The sequence below is a fragment of the Streptopelia decaocto genome, assembly GCF_964273445.1.
Source record: "Streptopelia decaocto genome assembly, chromosome: 7".
In the NCBI taxonomy this organism is placed as follows: domain Eukaryota; kingdom Metazoa; phylum Chordata; class Aves; order Columbiformes; family Columbidae; genus Streptopelia; species Streptopelia decaocto.
In genome coordinates this window covers 67807493-67829366 of record NC_138661.1, presented here as the reverse complement: position 1 = coordinate 67829366, position 21874 = coordinate 67807493, and the positions used below count along the sequence as shown (strand labels likewise).

General features: G+C 45.0%; 1 protein-coding gene across 3 annotated transcripts; it reads right to left on the bottom strand.

Annotated features, from left to right (window-relative positions):
* Positions 1 to 1246: 1246 nt before the first annotated feature.
* On the bottom strand, positions 1247 to 21572 carry LOC309442695 (serine/threonine-protein kinase PAK 6-like). Of its 3 annotated transcripts, none has more exons than XM_082058780.1 (9): positions 21455 to 21572; positions 17121 to 17329; positions 13061 to 13678; positions 10206 to 10697; positions 9835 to 9968; positions 6937 to 7063; positions 6624 to 6749; positions 5842 to 5976; positions 1247 to 3902 (listed from the first exon to the last, which is right to left on the bottom strand). In XM_082058780.1, exons 2-9 carry the CDS (start codon positions 17322 to 17324, stop codon positions 3735 to 3737), a joined length of 2004 nt encoding a protein of 667 aa, XP_081914906.1. In that variant the 5' UTR covers positions 17325 to 17329; positions 21455 to 21572; the 3' UTR covers positions 1247 to 3734. The 3 variants fall into 3 exon arrangements, with proteins under 3 accessions (XP_081914906.1, XP_081914905.1, XP_081914907.1); XM_082058779.1 differs by lacking the exon at positions 21455 to 21572 and adding an exon at positions 20926 to 21062; XM_082058781.1 differs by lacking the exon at positions 21455 to 21572 and adding an exon at positions 20926 to 21062 and having other exon boundaries at positions 1247 to 2291.
* Positions 21573 to 21874: the final 302 nt, after the last annotated feature.

Here is a 21874-nt window from a genome sequence, read left to right as displayed (position 1 = left end):
ACAGGAGCATTACTAACAAATACACAGCAGTCCATCTCCTCTCTCAGCCAAGCCCTTTGCAGGCAGCTGCCCTCATGAGAATTCAGCACCGGTGTTTTTCAGAGCACTTCACAGACACCAGGAAAAGCCTGAAGGTCATTGCTGAAGCAAATCAGTTTGCTGTGAATAGATAGAGATGCCTGGGAATATGATGCCGTCAACCAAACCCTGAGCAGCAAATAGCCAGAAAATGCTCAGAGCTGGTTGCTGTAGCTTTATTCCCGTCATCATTCCCCGGGCAGTCAGGGGCCCAGAAGCCTTTGATGTTTCTTTGCAGCTCCACACACGTCTGGCCATCCTCTCCTCCGCTGTAAGCAACAGTAACGCATTTCCTTCCAGTCTGCACGGCTACAATGCCTCATTTTTAACTGAACACTGGGCAGTGTGTCCAGGTAGTTCTCCCTGATCCCTTTCCTGCAATTAAAAGAAACTTTGTATTCAAGTATTTTGTAACCACTCTGCAGAGCACAAACTTCTCTAGGTATTCAAACAAACCGTATCCAGCTGAGAGCCACCATTCAGCCTCACTTTGTACTAAATAATCCAAAATTATCTTCTACCTCGGTAATAAAGATCTGGTGCTGATGTGACCGTTTCTGCTACAGAAGGAAGCGCTGCACAGCAGCTCCTGTATTTTAAAGCCACTCTCCCTGCCCCACACACTCAAGATTCACTACTTATTATTATCTCCATTTATAGACCAGGACGAAGGGCACAGCAAAACGCTTTCCAGGCTACAGGGGGAAGCGTAGGATTCCTCACTAGACTGAACAATCTTTAAAGTCGTGAGCCTCATTTGATCTAAGGTCCTTCTGTAACCACTGATTAAAAGACAGGGGCCTTCAGAGAAAGGTTTGTCCCATTCTGAAATAAATGGGACAATACGCTGCTGCATTTGACAGTGCAGAGCCCTGTCTGAGGAGGACAGGCACCATTCCATATAAACAAGTGCAACTGGGAGATGACAGCAGTCACAGGCTCCCCGTTTGATTCAGCAAATTGTTCACATAAACTCAACTTGCCGTCTTCAAAGGCCTGCTGCATGCTGATTGCCAGGGCTGTGGCAGCAGGAACAGACTCCATACCAGCAATGCTGACAGGAAGGAAAAATGAAAGGGAAGGATTCAGGTGAAACATGACACAAAACAAAAAAAAACCCTGAGACATAAGGGTAACCTTGTTGAAAGCATAAACAAAAAGATATTCAGAGAAAACAACATCTCAAAGCATAATTACCCAGGGAGTAGGCGAGGAGCTCTTCAGAGAAGAGGTTACAATTTGTATGTACTCAGGTATCACTCAGCATACACAAAATCTCCCTCGCGAATGCAAATTACAAACCTGCTCTGCTTACAGTTGTGCAGCCTGGCTGCCTCTTCCTGGGGAGGAGCTCCTGGCCCTGCGGACAGAGCTTCAGTCTCCCAGCTAATCTAGGTTTACCTTAGGATTTAGATTTCATTCCATACTCATCTACATAATGGAGCAGCTAACTGGTGATATGCCATGCACAAACTGTAAAGAGAGAAACACAAGAATCAGCTATTTAATTCTGTATTGGACAGGAAGATGGATACTTTCTGCATTCTTTACAAATAGGGTAATGAGTTTTTTAAATTTTGTAAGATACTTCAATGCAATCTTTCAAGGGCCTTCCCTCACTGTGTTTAGTCAGACTTGGGCCAAAGTATAAAAGGATGTTAAATGTTAAACCTGTTACCTCTGTCGCTAAGAAACAGACATTTTAAAGCATCTCAGCACCGCAAGAGGATTATGAATAAATCAGGATCTACTTTAATTTAAAACACAAGTGCAAAGGATTCACAACTACAGATGAGCAGGATCTTTTGTTTCAATTTATAAATCTTTTCAAAGCCCTGCTCTTTTGCATTTAAAAAAAAAAAAAAAAAAGCAATAAATCTGGAATACAGAAACTTTTTACATCAAAAGTTTTTCAGTGCAGCTAAGGAGGAGCTAAATGAATTCATTTCAACCAGCCTCATCAGCCCCACGCTTGGACATCCCGTGTGGGCGATCCCCGCACCGGCCGCACTGAGCGGTGTCAGAGGGCATCTCAGAGAACGGAGATGAAGCACCCGCCGGGGTGCTCGTCTCACCCTGCTCTGCAGGGCCCACCCACACGCCCGCAGACGGGGTGCCCACCATCTGGGTGGCTGGCAGCAGTGCAGATTCGTTCCATCCCAAATTACTTCAAGTAATCAACTGTGGCTTCACTTTTGAAGCAGGATCTGTAACTGAGTAAATAGCAGAGGATAGAGATTATTCACATCTTCTGAAAAAATGCAACTATGAGTTCAGTTTCAGAGACAGTAGGACTGTCCCAAGAATAACTTAAATTCCAATAAATTTCTATCTGAAGTTTCAAAATAGGATCCCAGTTTTACATGTAAGATTAAATTCTTGAGACCTCACAACAATACACACCAGCACTGTACAATGTTACATCCTGACCTAGAGTCCAATTACCTTGACTATCTCACTGATCAAAAAGTGTATCATACAAAATATCTAACTCAATTTAAAATAACCAAAAGAGCTGCTTAGACAACCAGGAACCTCTGGAATGTATCAAAGGGATGGTGGGGAAGGGAATACCAATAACAAAACAAACATCAAAAGTTTATCTTCTCACATCCTGCGGCAACAAGCAGGGGGGATGGAGGCTCAACAAACTGCTTCACACGAACACAAAAGCCTCTCCTGGGATGTGCAGGACAGCTGAAACCTTTTCATCCAGCATCCCAGAGCATCTCTAAAGTGCTACCCAACAAGTGTCTCAGGGCAGCGTTTCTCAGCCTCTCCTGGGAGAAAGGACTTGGAAAGAAAGGTGCCTGAAAACTAAACACAGGAACAAGCTCTCACAGACTCTGCTCCAGCCAGGAAGGGAGATGTTGCATATTGCGAAGTTTCAACTGCAAGATCCTGGTGGCAACAAGATGTGTCTTCCCAGAGTCCGTTTTGAGGAGTTTATCCAAGGGTTCCCCCTCCAAAAGTTCAAGATCATGAAATGATTCAAGATTGACCACTAAACCATACATATTCCTCAGCAAAAGAGAAGCACGTTGATGCAAGAAAGCCATTTAGAAACAAATACATACATATCACATCTGCTCCCTGGGAAAATATAGGCAGTTTTCTAGGTCCATGTTGAACTGAAGGAAATAAAGATCATCTGTGAAAAAGTCTCAGAGGAAAAAATTGTTAAGTCTTTGTGCATCATTTGAGAGTTTAAAAGGGTCTGTGCCCCAAAATGTACATTTGAGTCAGCTCAAGACTCCAGTGTATGACTAATGAAACAAAGATCACATTTCTAATTGGGAAATACAGTTCCAGTTCAGTAGTCAGCAGCCAAGGTTTGCAGGAACCTGCAGACATTCAGATACACAACTTCAGACTCCGCTTTAAAATGCCATTTTCAGAAGAAGTGATGCGCAAGTCATGAAACACCTCATTGTTCTTGAGACATACTCGCTCTTATTTGGATCTAGTACATGTTGATTGTCTTCAGCAAAGAGAAGCCGCAAAGGCTGAGACTGCAAGGACAGTATTCACATTCATCCTCTAAGAAGATCGCTGACAATTTCCAAGCACCATTCAGAGGATGAGACTGCCTTGTCTCATGATTATATTGTTTTTAATAAACATTATTTTTTCCTAGCATTTCCCCTCATGTAAAATCAGCAGGTGGATGTACGCTTCCTGTATTGCTGGATAAGGGGGACCAGGCACTCTGGAAGTCCTGTCTGGAGCAAAAAGGGGTGATCCAGAAGTTCTTGTGCCGTTGCTCTTTCTAGCGGATCCCGAGTCAACATCCTTTCCAAGAAGTCCCTCAGAACCGGGGAGGTCTGTGAAAAAGCAACCAACCAAGTCAACCCCTCAAAGGAACCAGGCAACGCTTCATGCGACAACAGCTGCCGAGGTAGGTTTGGTTAAAAGGGATCCTGCACATTTCAAGTCTGCAACCCTGCTTTTGCACAGAAATGGAACACAAGAGCATGCTTTTTATGGCAGGGTAAAAACTTTCTGTCACAACACAACATTTATTGACACACAGGTGGTTTTCTTTTTAGTGGGGCACAGCAAATTAAGACAAGACTGCCTGCCATGCCCTTCCATCTAAGTTGATGTTGCTTCCTGTTTTGTTATTTAATCTTTTCTGCATTACAGCTCAAAAATTCAACAGAATTCCTGCCACCCAAAGAACATCACTTGGGTGGGAAGGGTTGATCAATTTATTTTTTTCCTGGCCACAGACTGTGGAAAAAGTAGTTAAATAGTATTCCCAAAGGGTTTTGGGAGTCTGGAAACCTGATGCTGCCAAGTACAAGAAGATGGAGAAGCTGCAGAACAGCATACTGGAAAGGTAAATGTCCCCAGCAGGTTTGTCCTTTAAAGGATACGTAAAAGCCTGTTGAGAAGCCAGACCCAAGAACCACTTAATGGCCCTGCACATCTCTTGCTGGTGGTAATCCTCTGCATCCTTAAAACTGAATAAAAAAATTAACTTGGCATGTATTTATTTATTTTAATGCTGCTAATTACATCCATTTTAGATTGGGGGCATTTTCCCAGCTCTGGTTAACTTGGAAACAGATCACAAAATACTGTTCGCACTGAGCTACTGCTTATTTGATGAATGCTCTGAATGCCTTCGCTGTCACTGCTGAAGGAAGAAGGCACAAGACAGCTACGTACGAGTGCCATGATCCAACCTTTATCACTCTGGGTCAATAAACCTCATCATGCTTTAGAAAAACAGCAGAGATGATCCCGAGTGCTGTCTGTTTAACCTGGCGCAGCCCACACTCCAGTAAGTGACCCCACCAAACTATTAATTGTCGCTGGAATGGAGCGCTGGATCCGAGCTGGCGCTGAGCTCTGCAATCTAGAGGTCTGCTGGAAACTGGTTTGCTTCCCAGTACAAAGCAGAGAAGACCATAAACAGCTCTGGCTTTCACAGCCTGTGAAAACCAGGCAGGGTTGTCTCACCAAGCAAGGTGTGCGGTCCAGAGCAGAACTGGCTTTACAGCACCTCACGAGTAAAAGCACTGGGTCCAGGATGTGCCATTGACATTTTAATTAGTGTTGTGAAGGCAAAGAGGAAAGAGCAGCTGTTGATGTTGGAGTGTATGCTGTTAGTTCAGCAGTCTACTCTGTTAAATAATTCAGTTTTAGCAGCTGCAGATATTCTGATTAATTGGAAAGTCTGGATAACTCAGGAACTGTTTGATCTCAGAGGCTTGGGCTGAAATGAAAGGAGGACTGCTCTAAGTGGGGACTAAAAGGTAATCATGGTATTTCTTATGTCACTGCTACTTTGTCACAGGAAACCATGAAGCTGAGTTCATCTTCAAAGCAGCTGCATTGTCTCCAGAAGCCACTGTCTGTACTGAGCACTCCTGCTCCGAACATGACACGGTCTTTGCAGACCTGAAAGCCGTGAAGCTGGAAACTCTCAAGAGCAAAGATCCTCCGAGTTACTTCCCTAAAGATGAGCTACTCTGTCGACATCAGCAAGATACTGGCGGTTGAGTGCACCTGAAGCAGCTGTGATGTGCTTTATCAGGTGTGTGCCCCAGTGACCCTACATCATGAGGGCTATTTCCCAAACCCACCAGTAGCTGTTGGCAGCAGCTCACAGCCACTGAGGCACCAGGGCCAAGAGCTCCCCAGGAAACATGGCCTGGCAAGATCCCTGTCACAGCCAGCTTTACTGGGAAGGGCTGATATGGATGTTTCCCCAGCATAACCACCAGGTTTATGAGTGTTTGATGATATGCTCACCCTGTGGAAGTTTTTCAGTTTGGGAGGAGGGCTGTCACGGAGCCTCTTCATTGCCTGGACTGGAGAATCACTAAAATAAGGGGGTTCTCCATCCACCATCTCTATCACCATGATCCCCAGAGACCAGATGTCCACCTGTGGGAGCCAACAACCACATCAATACGCACAGTTCAGAGCAACAGGTCCTTGCTCTGCTGCTTTCACACAGACTGCAACAGCCCACCCATGACAAACATTACCGAGACAGTACAACATTAACCCACTGGATGCTATTGGACCCATCCGGCAGTTTTCCAAAGACAGCTTTGCACCTAGGGCTGAGCCACACCGGTGTTGCAACATGCAAAGGTCTGCAAGTAACTGCTTGTGCTATACCTGGTTGGCTGGTAAACAAAACTAATCAATCTGCTGCCACCTGCCCCTAATTTCAGAGCTCCCATCTGTGCCTTCCCTCCTCTCTTCCCCTCCCTCCATGGCACTGATTGATTTACTGATCCGTATCTTGTCACAGGCCGCTCCTTGCTAACATCTGTCTGCTCCACAGCAGATCCAAGCCTATGCCGAGCTTCAGCTGTAAGAATAGATTAAGTTTACACCTTGCTCTCGGAAAGCAGAATAACCTGGTCTCCTACTGGTTTAGGAAATATTAATATAATCACAATCAAATCTGTAGTCATAGTTGCATCTATATTTTAAATAGGGCCTAGCCAGTAGTTATTTTCCTGGAACACATTAGAATATTATTTGCTACCCTCTCTGATATTAGGGAAGTGGGTCCTTACCTCGGTGGTGTACGGTATCCTTGCAATAACTTCTGGAGCCATCCAGTAGGGAGTACCTACTAGGGACTTTCTTTTAGGTACATCTTTACTGATCTGAGCACAGAAGCCAAAATCTGAGAGTTTGACCTGTACAAAGAGAAAAGCAACCAACCTTAAAAATAATTTTTAAACAACATGGAGGGAAACACCAAAGATGAAGACAAAGGGAGTAAGGGGACGAGGTACAAATGAGATTGTGAACAGAAAGGAAATAAGGAGACAGACTAAGTCTGCAGCAGCAGACGACAGGAAACGATTTGTCTCAGAACCGTACCCTTCCATCCAGTGTCAACAGAATGGAGTCGCTCTTAATGTCCCGGTGAATGACCCCCTGAGAGTGAAGATAGGACAGAGCCTGCAGCACTGACTCACACACTGTTGCAATTTGCTCTTCATTTAGCCTGAAATTAAAGACACGGCAGTTTAAGCGCAGTGGACAGTGCTCATTCACGGGTCCGCTTTAAAGGCACAGTGCAATTCCAGTGTTGAACTGCAGATACATATTTTGGTTCCCTACGACCATCACTAGTTAATTTTTACTGTTCTTCTATGACTGTCTTTTACTGTTGAAAATATTTTTGTTTTGATGGGTAGCAATTTTAAGTTTTCATAAGTCTAATACAGAGAAATTGCATTTTAAATCTTGAATCTACATTCATTCTGGAAGATGCTGTTTCAAGCCAATTCTGATAGACAAGAGTGCTTCTTCATGCCAAGGTGCCACAGGAACTGTTGAGACAGCTTTTCTTAAAAGCAAATACAGTAAAGCTATTGTGCACAAGGCATATTGTGTAACTTTATCCAGAAAGTGTCTAAATATGTAATTTGATAGAGAACATAGGGATCCTTTACAGGTTCCATGCAGCTAGACACCATAGTTTTACATGTAACTAAAGGTAGCACAGGTTAGAAAGGAGGGAAGACGCTGCTGAATTTTACCACTCTCTCTTTCAACCGGCTGAACAGGAACACCAAGAAACTTCCCGTTAAAAGCTCTTTCTGTTTGGAACACCAACACAAGAACCTTCATGGTCAAGCATAAGTGAAAACAGCAGAAATGCAAACTGTTTCCTGTAACTGGGGACAGCAGCAGTGTTCTCTGCACATTTACACTGAGCAATGCGAGAAGTTAAGTATTTCAAAGAATAGCTCAAGTACCCAATTAGAGCACTTTTGATTCTCAGCCTGTCTCGAGCAGTTGTTTCAAACCACTCTCAGCTGGAAACATGGAAATGACATCTCCTCAAACCCCGGTCTGCAAGTGAGACTGAAGAGCAGAGCGTGCTTGGAAGAGAGCACCAGCACCTTCTAAATGCACACGAGCAATTCCTACATGTTCATGAAGGAGGTTGCACCATCAGCTGAGAAATTTATCCTTCCACTGCTTGTTTGGCTTTCCGTATCTTGCTCTACCAAACTGAGCACCTGACCAGGACTCCACATGTTGTGGCAGCACCGTGCCATGAGAATCTATCCGAATGGTAGCAGAGGGCTCCTTTTGCCACTGATTTAACCTCTAACAGGAGAGGAACTTCTCCGATACAGAACCTGAGCTATTCAGAAACAGTGCTTTCCATTGCAGAGTGCCTGAGCTGTAAGAACAGCTGATCCAGCCCTGCGCTCTAACGAGAGCTATGCTTTCAGCTTGTCACCCATGGAATTTGGTTTCAGTCAAGTGATTGCACAGTCTAAAACAGACTACTAGAGGATTAGCTCACTCCTGGAGATGCAAATCAGTTATCACCTTCAGCAAATGTTTCATGAGTGGAACGAGGGTATTTTCCTTCCTGCGAAAAACTGATAAGGGCTCACAGCTGACTTTTGATAAATGTTATAACAGATCCTGTTTCCACTACATGGAAAAACAAGCACCCATTAGTTCAAAGGAAGGCTTTGTAAAATAACTCGAACCTAGGTTGAGGTCCCACCATAGAACTCAGTCTCACTGGTGGATTTAAACTACACAGACCTTTCATAAATCTCCTCAGAATACTTTTTTTTATCTGTAGTTCCATTGGTTCTAGTACCAGCTAAGACCTCCCAGAGTTTCACTGGCTCTGCAATGCCGTAACTCAGCACTCTGTAAGACTAAATGGTCCTTCTCCTGTCCAGGAGCAGATCCATGAGTTGCAGTGAAATCTGGGTTCTCAGACCCAGGACGTGCCCCTGAACTGGGCCTGGAGAGTCTGCCTGTCCACGTGTCTCCAAGAAACTCCTTACATGAGGGGCTGTAGAAGCTACAAAGGACAACGTGCTCTTTTATGCCTCCCAAACACATCACAGACGTGCTTGCAAAACAGAGAACCCAACGGAGCGAGATACCTGCCTTAAATCCACCACGGATCAGTAAGGCTAGTCAAAGCACTTAAGTGAATTAAAGTCACATTGCAATTTTTAAAAGTAAATACAATTAGTGTTAGCAATACTACCTAATTGTAATCCAATTAAAATTCTGAATCTTCAAAAAAGGAAAGCTCATCCTACAGACTTTGTTGGTTCATTGGCGGTCCCTGCACCAGTCACCAGCCTCGCAGGACTGCTGGGCAGGAGAAGGGGCCCAGGGTCAGGGGTACGACACGATGGGCACAACTGCGTCACCAGAACACCTCGTGAGGGGGACTCCAGAGGCCATTGCAGAATAAGCGCTTTGCCCTACAGGCACATTTTGGGCATTAGTGAACATGAAGTGGTGTGGATAAGAAAACAAATTTAGGAGAGTGTCCAATAGTTGCTATCTTTAGGCAACGAAGTTTGGGAAGGAGTCCAGATCTCAAGGCTCTGCTGCGCTCCTCCAGAGGAATGAGCCACAAATTCAACCTCTCTAAGGTTGTACCACTGAAAACTATTTCTGCATGTTCTTTAATACTTGTTCAATGAGCTTCCTGGCCAGAATACAACAGATACAGCAAACAATACTTTTCATTAGTACTGTGTTTTACAGGGAAGGTCATCAAGCAGATGAAGAGTGATCAGTACTATAAATTAGTTCACTTCTACATCAGAAGTATTGTCACATGCTTCCAATTTATGACAGTTATAAAGCCTAATAGTTTCAGGGCACTGCAGTCACAAGATCTCAGAGGGGACCTATTCCTCCCAGAAATCTCCATTCTGTTGCTCTTGCCCGCCAGGTGGGCACACAAACATCAACGTTTTGGATTTTGCTTCATACCTGATTTGAGACACGATGTCTGTGAGGGCTCCTCCCTGCAGGAACTCCATCAGCACCCAGAGCTCCTCTCCCACCAGATAGCTCTTGTACATCTCCACCACATTGACATGTTGATAGTCCCTCATTATCACCACCTGTAAAAACACAGTGGACAATCGACCCCTACAAAATCACTAATGTCACTTAATTTTATCCAACAAAGCAAGTACACACAACCCTGTGAGCACAACGCAATAGCCTCCATCCCCCCAGGCATTTTTCTTCTTGGTACTAGCAGAATTCTATTAAAAGGAACATCTCCTCCTCTACCCTTTTTTTTACCACGGCTTTTCAGTGGACAGCAGATCTCCACCTCTTGTCATTCTACTCACCTCATTAAAAAGAAGCTCTCGGCGCTGCTGCTTTCTCAGATCCATCATTTTCACTGCCACCTGCCGCCCCGAGTGCTTCTCTCGAGCAATACAGACAATACCTGTGGACCCTTCGCCAATCTTTACGTAATTCTCCAGCAATGTCCGGGGATCCCCCTGATCCACCACCATCCTGAGGGCAGCTTTGAACTGCTCATGGGTCACAACCACCGGGTCCTCGCTGGCCAGCTGCCCTTTCACAGAGGAGTCCTGGGGAAGGTGAAGGTTGCTAGAACTAGTCTGAGTCTGGTGGTTCCTGGGCGATCCTGCCGGTGAGGGCCTGCCCGGTGGCACTGCAACCGCCTTCTCCACTGTTGGCGACTTCTGGGGGGTCCCAGCTTCTGAGATTATCCTGGGGAAATCGGATGCAGGCTGGTCTGGTGGAAGAGACTGGGCTTTGGCTGCAGGACTGCACGGTGAACCCCACTGCTGTGGCCTGAAGAAAGCAGTCGGCTGCAGGAAGAACAAACGTGAAAGTGGGAGAAAGAAAAAGTGATGGTTAGATTAACAAGAAGAAAGAAGTGCTGGGAATCAGTTGCGTGTTATGCCACTCTGGTCTAGTACATTTTGTAGCAGACTGGAGTTACAGGTTATGCCCGACGTGCTGCATGACTAGGAGCAGCCGCGTGGCTGCACATTTTCAAGAATCAGTTACAGGATGGGTGCTGTGCTTTAAGGACCTCCAAATGGAGGCAGTTTAAAAAGGACCTTTTAAAGCACATGCTTTAAAAATAATTCAAAACAACAACAACAACAACCCCTACAAACACCAAAACCCACAGAAAAAAAAAAACAGCTGCTAAAAAGCATTCCAGCCTTGCCACCAAAACTCAGGGGCAACCTGTATTGCAGAGAATTTGAAAATCCTTTATCCCTCTGTGCCTCTGATCTTCCTATATATAAAAGGAAAGAGGATTCATGCCAAAGCTATAAATCACTTTGATGTCTTGGCCTAATTCCCTTTGGGTAATTACACTCTGCCTACTGAAAACTCTCCCTGCACTCTCCGCTGGTACCTGCGGAGCTTTCCTGTCAGTCAGATGCAGAATTCGCATTCTGTTTGGGGAAAAGCACCCTGGACCGGGCCAGCTGTGCCTGAGACCCCAGCTGCACAGAGCCTCCAGACTGGCTCCACACTGACCTACGATGAATCTGAATTAGCAGTTGCTCTTTCCCAAAACACTCGAGGCTTTCGGAGACCTCCCACTCAAGTACCAAGCAGCCCAACCCTGTTTGGTTTAGGAGATGCAGGAGGATCACAGCCTGCGGCAACGTGGCTGCAGGATACATAATTCCCATGCTCACACCACACATAGGTCTCCCAAAAAGGATAAATCTTGGCGTACTAATACTCACCCAGGAGAAGTTGACTAATTCAAATTCAACATCATCTAGCAGGTTAGGTATCAAATACATTATATACTTGGCTATATGTAAAACAATAGTGGATCCAACAAAGTAGCAACTTCAGAAAGAGCAAGTCAATCATTTATGTTATAGGGCAAAATAAAAACTTCAAAGCAACAAGCATTTTCTCTCTCACAATTCAGACAGATTATTAATAAAGTTAATAATATGGGTATGGGAATTGAAAACTGCCAAGAGAGAAACGTTTAAAAAAGCACTAATTTTCTCCGTCTCAGACAGAAAGTAATTGTATAGAGTTTAATTTAATAAAGAATTTTTGTCAACAGGAAAATCTGCATAAGCCTTACACGCATACAGTTCATTTTCACACACAGCAGCTCTGAAGAGATGATCGAGCAGCTCCTGGCACTGGGTGCAGGAGGGCGCAAACACAAACTGCCTGTCAGAAGTTACTTCCTCCTCATACACCAGCTCCACCCCTGCATTCCCGCAGAGACACGCTCATGACAACCAAGTATTTATTTCCCAACTCTTGTTTTGTCTCAAGAGAAAGAAAAAAAAAAAAAAAAGTCTTATATAACCTAGAGCATGCAAAAGGGCACACAAGATGCACGCAAGCTCACACATGTTTGCTTAAGGATTATTTCCTGCTTCTGTAATTTGGCAGCCCCTCTCTCCACGTTTTCAGTCTCTGGACATTTGGAGATGTCACTGGTTCTCCCACTCCCACCCCCCACATTAGGCTGAAAGAGCACCCAACCTTCCCATGGTGACTACAGGAGCCTGTCAAGGTACCCAGCCTCCCTGTTCTCAGCCCATTATATCCCCTGTGCCGTTCATCTGCAATTGTGTGTTTCTTACACATCACAGTTACACGTCATCATCTCCATTCGTAAGGGAGTCAAAGGTTTGACTCACTGGAGGCCGTTCAGAGCAGCTCAGATAAACAGCTGCCATCGATGGCAGAGATGGACTGGATAACCTCCAGGTCTTTCCAGCTCCTCTGTCTCAAGCAGCTCCAGTTCAAGCACATCCATGCACACACACCATTTGACTGGTAACCACTGTCCTCCCTGCAAAAGTGCCGAGGCCTGGCAAAGACCCTCTTGCTGGAGAAAGGAGTGTCAGTTGTGCCTCTACTACTATAGAAGGGCAAAAGCGAGTAAGCCCCCTACCTCCCTCCCAGCTGCACTCCTGCAGGCACAGCTCCTCTAACAAGCCTTTCTCATGTAGATCTGGCTGCCATTTTGAGCTCCGCCTAGCAGTGCATTCTGTGAAGCTTAGGCGGACTACACAATCCCCCTTCCAGGACTATTTTGATTCCAGCATTAATCATATAATAACAGATGGTTGCATGATGTTTGCAATTAAATTTGTTCAGCTGTGTAAGTAACCTCTGGAACTGTAAAGTCAACATTGCACTCACAAAAATACTGAATAAATTATACCTTTATCTGCAGGGAAGGGCCTGACTTGTTTGAGCTGCTGGATGAAGGGAACACGCTGCGTAACAGCCTCCTCTTCAAGCTGTTTTCCCTTGATTTGGAGCTAGGGCTGCCCTCCCCTGAGGGTCTGGAGTTTGCTTGTCGTGCGAGACAAGGCTGAGGCCAGCACTCTTCCGAGCTCTTTAATCCCGTCTTCTCACTATCCGCTGGTAGAGTTGGCATGTGCTGCAAACCAGAGACACGCTGGAGGCAGCTACCATCAGCGTCCTGGAACTCTGACGGCCCAAGGGATTGTGCTTTCGTTACCATCCCATTGGGATGAGACTGTCCTTCCAAGCGGGGTTTATAATCTGGCCACATTGTTTGCCTCCGGGTCACCTTGGTCCCACCGTTGCAATTGAGGTAGTTTCCATATTTGTCTGCCCAGTCTGCTTCAGGGCTCTGGAGATACATATCTGGGGGTCTGTCTTCCCCCAGGAGCCCAAGGGACTGAGCTCTCCTCCTGCTAGTGGGGCTCCTTCCCCTCAGAGTGTTGGAACTGATGGCAGAAAGCTTCTGGATGTCATTGAGTATCCCGGAGATGTAGCCTTCCACTTCCATGGTGCTGCCCCTCACCACCGTCTGCCAAATAAAAGGAAGGGGGGGAAAAGTTGGAGTTGTAAAAATTAAGGCTCAGTTTATCTTGCAAAGGTTAGACTTTGTCTATCCAAAGATTACTGAGGAAAGTTAGGAAAAAAGATAAATGTTTATTTCTGTCTTTTTTTTTAATTGTCCTTCACTGAAGACAAAAAAAAAAAAAGGAATCACTGGGTTCCATCCTTCTGTCGGAGGCAGCAGTGCTTTCAGGCAGAACAGTGAGTTCTGCTGCAGGCACATGCTGAAGGACATTCTAGCAAAACTGGGATGTTTTCAGCACTCCTGACTCTCTTATGCTCAAGTTGTGCTCCACCACACCACCAACTTAGGCTCAACAAGCTCCTGAAAGTATCATTTCTCAGGGGCTGCAGCACGCCCCAAGCTCTACCTGGAAAAATCACCTTTCTATTCCAAGTCAAGGTTCATCTCTCCCCTGCACCCCTCTCAATTGTGTTGTAATCAGCCTCCCTTAGTCTGATTCTCTACAAGTTTTGCTAATGCATCTTAATTCTGACCAGTGAAGACCACGCTGTTCCAACACTGCATCCCTCCTCTGTTCTGCCAAGCTATTATAATTAAAAACGATGAACAAAGGGTCACAACAGCTCCCAACTGCCTTGTAAGCAAACAAGGAAGAACAAGGCTCCCATCCAAAAGAGCAACAGCACTATACACGCAGGACACTCGAAGCTGTGTATTCTGCAGTGCTCTACCTTGTTTATTCCGGAACCAAAAAGCTTACAGAAGCTTTTTCAGTGCCGGGAACCAAAATGTCTCATTTCTTCACAGAAATTCACAGCACAGGATCACTCCTAGAGTTCCATGAATCTCTGTCTGGGGAAAATCCTTCCCTGGAGTGATGGCAATCTCCTGTTTGCTAGCGGAACTCCAGGGATCTTCCAAAGATGCTGAATTTTAATTACACTGAGCCTAATATTTAGCTGGTGCGAAACAGCAGCTCCAGTTTGCCAGAATGCCACCACAGCACACAAAACAAGCACCCAGTTTGCTCCGTGTCCAAGCATGAAAGACAGAATAGAAAGATTTTGTCAAACAAGGTGAAGAAAGGACAATCTGGCTCCTATCATTGCATACACATCATCACTCGCAGCAGGAAATTCTGCTCTTTGGTCCTAGTGCAGCAAAAGAGCTCCCCCCCGCCATAAACGCACCTTCCTCCACAGCCCCCGCTGCTGGCCAGTATTAATAAACAACCCGCTGAGGACACTAATGCCTCAAACTGGCCCCATCAGTTTTGTACCAAACTCAATAGGGGAAAAAGATACCAAAAGTAAATGGTCAGAAACTCAGTCTTGGAAATCTGTCAGTGGGGTGGGAAGAGCCTTCTGTCCATTGTACCCCATCCATTAGAAACGTCACACGTCTCAGCACACCTCAGGAACGCACCAGCTCCCCAGGGGACAGCAGGGACGGCTGTAACCCGCACACCCACGTCACAGAGTGCTTGGCAGGATCCTTCCACGGTCTCCTCCTGCTCACGTTCTATCGCAACAGCCACACCCCAAGTTCTTGTTTTAAGTATACTTTTCCTAAGACTTGAGAACTTGCTCAGTTTGCTCTGGGAACGGTGCAGGTGCAGCGCCCAGCGCCTGCCTGCAGTCAGACGGAGGCCAGAGCTCTCGGTTTGCCCTGAGCCAGAGCGGGATACCCTGGGATTGACAGAAATCGGGTTGCCTGACGTGATTTGTTTGTGATAAACCCATGCTGGCTGCTGCCTATTACCCTGCTATCTCCTAGGAAGTGCTCGCAAATAGATTAGTTGCTTATTTGTTCCAGTCTCTTTCTGGGAATTGAAATTAGTCTGACTGATCTGCAATTCCTTGAATTTCATTAGGCCCAGCTGACTTGAATATATGTAACTTATCTAAGAAGCCTCATTTCTGTTCATGTTCTGTTCTTATTCTAGCCCGCATTCTTATCTCTTCATGCTTGGGTTAATTGTGTTAGCCCACTGATCACAGTTAACCTTTTCAATGACGACTGAGGAAAAGTCATTAAACACTTCAGATTTCTCAGTGTCATCTGTTATTAACTTCCTTCCACAATGAGTAGCCAACAAATTCTTTCCTTCATCCTTCTACTCCTCAGTGTACTGATGATGTCTCCTTGGTGCCCTTTGTGTTCTTTGGGAACAACATCTCTTTTTGTGCCTTGCTCTTCCAGTTTTATCCCTCCATACATTTCTTTTCTATTTGCCCTTTATAACTTGACCCATTTTCCACCCTTCTGAGCAATCCTCCTGCAGCTTAAGCTCATTAGAGAGCTCCCGATCTAACCAAGTTGGTCTCTTATTACACTTTTTCTCTCTTCTCTGGATTGTGGTCCTATCTCCTACTATATTTTGGACCGCAAAGCACATTCAAGACACCATAAAAGAGAAGACACCTCCTCCCTTTTTCTTCTACTTGTTCTTCCTGAGCAAGTTCTTCCTTTCTAAATCAGCATTCTACTCAAAGATCCTGATGTACCTTTTAAAGTGCAGGTTTGATTTTGCATTAATACCTGCATTATATGAAAATGTAGTCCCATTTAGTCCCCATGTTTTAAGCATCTGTACACAAAAGCTGAACATATTCATCAAGACAGACAACTATTTTCTTTTATGTCCCTCCTAAAATCCAAGTATAATAGTAACATCTCTACCTTACAATTTACCTTTCAGTTTTTAGGCCCCTAGAAAGAATTTAAACACAACAGTTCTGTCACCATCCTTCATTGCCTTCTCCAAGAGGTCAGCGTGGATCTGCCTCTTCATGCTGCAGGTCTCTGCAGTCACTGAGGAGCACACAGTCCCAGATGCTGTTATCAACATCCATCCATCCATCTAAACACACCCACTTACAAACATCAGGAACTTGTTTCTCCTTACTGAAGGAATTGTTTTAAGGCTGTTCCCTGTTTACTATGTCCCACTTTCTCTTAAACTGCTGCTGTAAAAACCCTCGTTTAGTCCTGCTCCCTGTGTCACTCAGCCATTCATAACCGCAAGGGAGTGCTACCCCGCTCGCTCCCACTCAGCCTTTCCTGTCAACTTCATTACCAGCCAAATTTGCTCACCCACAAGAATGACAAACTTGCTAAAACTGGTCCCTCCACAAATTCTCCTCTTTGCTTCCCTGCACAAGGGCTGAACACATCCTAGGCCCTGTCAGCTGCCACTGGAGCTTTCAGTGACAGGCAGCCAGCTGGTTATTGGAACAGTGAAGGATACTACTGTCCTTATTGCTGATGAAGATACTATCACCACAACAAAAAGACGGTGTTACAAAAACCGAGACCCTGCTGCCCCCAGAATTCCTTGCAGATCCCACCCTTGGCCCCACTTCAATACATATGGGGCAATGGAAACATTGTCTCACCTTGGGGGCCCCCCAAGGAACAGCAAGAATCAGTCTTCCTCTCTTACCTTCATGGGCTGGAGTTGCATCCTCGTGATCCTTGAAGGATCTACCACCGGCTTGGGGCGCCTCAGCGTGTCTAGAATGTTCTGCCATTGAGGTGGCAGGCCAACAAACTTGCCCTCTTTTGGATCAAACGAAGTGTGGACACGGTGCTCAAAGTTCTGTGGAGCCGAGATCTCCGGGCGTTTCTTCTTCTTCTTGCGGAACATGATGCCTGAATCAGAGAAGGCAATGCTGTCAGTGCTCTTGCATGTCTACATCTGATATGCGCCATCAGTAATATCACATCTCAATTATACTATTTAATTACATTGTATTAAGAACATTCTCCAGTGACAGGCACTTTAACAATAGAGTTGATCATCTGCTTTTTGCAGATGGGAAAACGGAGGGAACAAGAGCAATGACTTGCTCAAGACCACTGAGCAGGTGAGTGGCTGAGCTGGGATTTCTAGGGACACAGCGCTCCTGTTTCAGCAGACCAAAGGACACCTGCTACATCTGTAGCTGAACTCCTACCACTTGACATCCTTTATTTCTACAAATTCATATTGCTCAACATAAACATTTTAAATATAGATGAGATACATATTTATATTTTACAGGCTTGTACTCAGGTTAAATGGCTTTGGAGTCCAGCCAGCGAGACAGCACTGATTCCACCGCAAGCCTGCAATGAAGGCTGGTTACAAACAGGGCGCAGGCTGCCTTCTCACTGCTTACTCCAAGTAAGTAACGAACATTTAATTCCCACTTAAAGATGACAGAGTTGTTGCCAAAGGGAGAGCTACCCAAGACTGATTTTGGATCTCGCTTTTTCTAGCTTAGACAGAGGGCTTGGGAGAGAGCGAGGAGGTGATAGGTGGAAATCAAACTCTGTCAGCAGGTGGCTGAAGAAGCTAAAATTAAAAACCACGATTCCTTTCCCTTGGGGGCTGAGAGAGACAGTTTGTGTGAACAGCCATCACGGTTGCAACAAGCCAAAACTAGCTAACACTTAAATATACCCAAACAAAAGAGATGTTCAAAATCTGAATTTAGACTTTATAGCACCCCCCAAAAAAAAAGAGATGTAGATAGATAAAAAGACAAAAGTTTTAGACCTTTTTGAAATTGGGAAGATACAAAGAAAAAGGAAGAACTGGAGCTCCTCACGCAGTCAAAGGTGGGAAAGCTTGAATAACTGGAGGACTGCAATAGATGGACACAGCCTCTTCACAAAAGACAGGAGAGATCTCCTGAATTGTTCTATTGTTCTATGATTCTACTGAGTGGTTTGATGGCTCTGAAGTTACAAATATTGTAAGTTACATTTTCCTATTTGCTGATGAAGAAACACATCTAATGAGCAGATCCACACAGATCCATTGTGTGCATGCAATGGAACTGGTGTGCTCCAGAGCTCATCATCTCATCTCCAAGATGCTTTCTGTCAATGCACGGGATGAACTGAGCAGCAAGAGCCATAAGAGAGATGAGACAAAGCTCAGACCCAGTGTCAAAACTTTTTAGGTAGTTCAGCAATAAAACTCTAGCTGGGGGCGGGGGGAAGACAAAAAACAAAAAAACACAACACACACCAGCACCACCAACCAACCAAACCAACACTGCACAGGTATTTATATCCACCAATAGAAAAAAAAAAGATATGCTCCTTCCCTTCCCACTGACAATTTTAATACTACCGGTTGTCTCTCACTAGCATCACTTCAAGTGATGAAGGCTGCATCTTCCTCGATCGCTCTTCCCCATACAGGACCTCAGCTTCCAACTTTTTGTGCTGAATAAATATTTGCAAGGGTCAAAGGCACAGAACACATAGAGAGATAACATGTTGTGGTGCAGACATGAACACAGAGGACACTAGTCTCGAACACCAGCACACCTCATGCTTTTTGTCCCTCACAGTCAAACTTTTCCCACATTGTTCCACTTAGAACTTTTTCAGGGATCAAAATGCAGACACCAGGTAAATGACGACTTTGCTTCCTAGTGCTAGACGGAGGTCCTGAAAATGTATACACGCTTGCTTAAAATGTGGTGACCATGATCCTGTAGTCACTGGGATGGAAAGCGTTTGTATGTCACAGAAGGACCTTCACACCACCTAACCCCTCCAGTCATGCACTCCTTGCTGAAATACAGGCTTCACACACTGACAATGCCTATCGCAATATTGTGTCCAGAAGCCTACTGAAGGTACCTCCCAGTTAATAAAGCAAGCAAAAGGTTAGGCAACTAAAACACCACTTACAAAAGAGGCTGGAAGCAACTGCTTTGCCTAGGAGAGGTTCTGCAGCCAAAATAATCATTGCTTAGAATGTGTTCCAATGAAAACTCAAATACATCTTAATGGAGAGTTTATGGGAAGAGCATCTGTGCTGCAGGTCTGTATTGCAGCTACTCACACACAGTGATTCATCTCTAAGGCCCCTTAGGTGCTGCATATTAACTAATAATCAAGATTAAAGTCATAGGGCAATTCTTTAAGGGAAAAAAAAAAAAGTGCAGACAGTCCTAGAAAGGAAAGATATGCTAATAGCTCATGGTGTTAGTGCTGTTCAAACCAACAGCTGGTGCTAGAGAGAAGCTTTCACAGCCTCCAAGGGAAGCAAAGAATGTATCTGTAGTTGATATCAAGTGCTTCAGTTCGGAATCATTGACTACACGTCAGTCGTGACAGCTGCTTGGCCCACCAGAACAGGGGCATTTCCAGACACAGCCATGTCACTATTTTAACCAGCACCTTTCTGTCTCCTGTTCCGATTCTCTATTCTACTCCTCATCATAATAAGAAAATATTCAGGGCACAGCACACAGCGTCTTTTAAGTTTTCTCTTTACCTGCTTCAGGTGGCAAGGGGTTCTGTAAAATGTGGTGTCACAGGCACCACAAACATTCGCACTTGTAGTATCAATTGTTTTCTAAATATTTCAGTCATGTCCCCATAAAGAGAAGGATTCCAGCTAAACTACTTCAAAATGCAAATTTGTAAAGTCTGGGTGATATTTTGGTCTCAAATAGAACAGTAGTTCTATGGCAGCACATCAGTTTGCATCAGCATAAACAGCACATCTGTATATTTACATTAAATCACTATGCCTGTCAATCAACACCTGGACCACATTTAGATCCTACACACACAGGCATGCTTCCTCAAGCCACAAAGAGGCAACTACCAAGTTCACAGTCAATTTGCTCGTGCCTAGCTGCCACGGCCTGCACCTACCTTACTGCCTTATAACAGACATCTTAAAAACAACAAAATGTCATCAACTCCAAACACAACACGCCCCTGGGTATCCAATGACATTTGCTTTATATGGTCAGCATCAATCTCGATTATAAAGACGCTGCCCTATCAGACAGGTGGTTTAAAGGCACACCGCATCAAGATCAAATGAAATTCATACACTAAAAATAGTTATTTGAAATCCAGTGGATTGTAATAATCTGTGTAGGTTTTGCATTTCATTGAGAATGTCTGTATTCAACCAGTCTCGTTTCACTTTCTGGTTTTCATGCAAGAGCTACTTACTTGTATTTCCAATAGCCAGCTAAAGAACATTTTAATAAAATACATAAAACAGGCCTTTTCTAATTCAGTAAGAAATTCATAAAAACATTTTACGCATATAAAATTTTGTAAATCAAGCCAAACCTGTATTTAAACGCAGACAGCATCTCCTGAATATAATACAAATACTGTGACACTGATTTTATAATAATCTACTAGACTTCAGTCTTTCATTCATTGCTGACAACTGTGCTATAAGAAATGTCACAAACACAAATAAGAAAATTCACTACCACAAGACAAAAGCAGTCGGAGATGGAAATTCTCTCAGCGATCCATTCCTGCTGCCTGGGAAACCACGTTAGGTTTTTCAACTCCAGATATAGCTGTTCCTAGATGATACAGTTCCAAAAGCTGTCACATCTGCCAGTGAGCACGAGAACAAATCCCCCAGCCAGCAGCTCAGAGAGGGGGAGGGATCGGCTGGGAAGGAGGGGCAAGAAGAGAGAAGGGTCAGGCTGGAGGAGAGGAAGGGGTGGGAAGATGAAGGGTGAGAAAGGGGACCAGAGTTGGGAAGGGAAGGAGGAATGGCTGGGAGAGAGGCGAGGAGCAGCACGCAGAAAAGCATCCACCCACTGAAAAAAGCAGTAGATAAAGGTTATCAGGAATCGCTCGCTACACGACAAGAGTTCAAGCGCTCAGACAAAGCAGCGAGCACCCACTGGCGTTTCAGCTGCCTTGCCTCAGCCTGTGCACACACAGCTACCCACACCAGTACTACACATGCCCTGTACGGAACTGCTCGCACGCTTGCTCACTCACACGTACTCTTGGTGATAGCAAGACAGCACAGAGCTACTTCAGCCGCACTTGTCTAGTTTCCAGTTAAAAATAAGCTCTCCCTCCCCCTCCTTGCTGCAGCAGCCGAACTGGCTCCTCCGTGCTCGTTGCGCTGCTATCGCAGAGCTGGCCGCAGTTGGTACATTCCTCCTCCTGGACAAGAGATAACGCTCAGGAAAGCCATCCCCAGCATTTCTAAGCTCTCCCTCAGCTCACACCCAAGCTACTCTGGCCAGCTGCAAGATGAGGGGAGGGAGGAGAACTCTTCCTACAGGACCTGCGGAACTGCAATATGCAGATTGAGTTTGGAGGAGGAAGATGAAGAAGATCCCAGAGATGTCACCAGTTAAAAGGAAATACATATTTCCATACTCTGCTATGCTGGTCACTGTCATATAATAC

Bases quoted from the DNA above. Each gene is read 5' to 3' on its own strand.
- LOC309442695 (XM_082058780.1), bottom strand. From the start codon at position 17,324: ATGTTCCGCAAGAAGAAGAAGAAACGCCCGGAGATCTCGGCTCCACAG. The intron at 6,750-6,936 runs GTACGGTTCTGA...CTCTTTGTACAG, and splicing joins TGTTGACACTGGATGGAAGG to GTCAAACTCTCAGATTTTGG. The intron at 5,977-6,623 runs GTAAGGACCCAC...TGGCTCCCACAG, and splicing joins GGATACCGTACACCACCGAG to GTGGACATCTGGTCTCTGGG.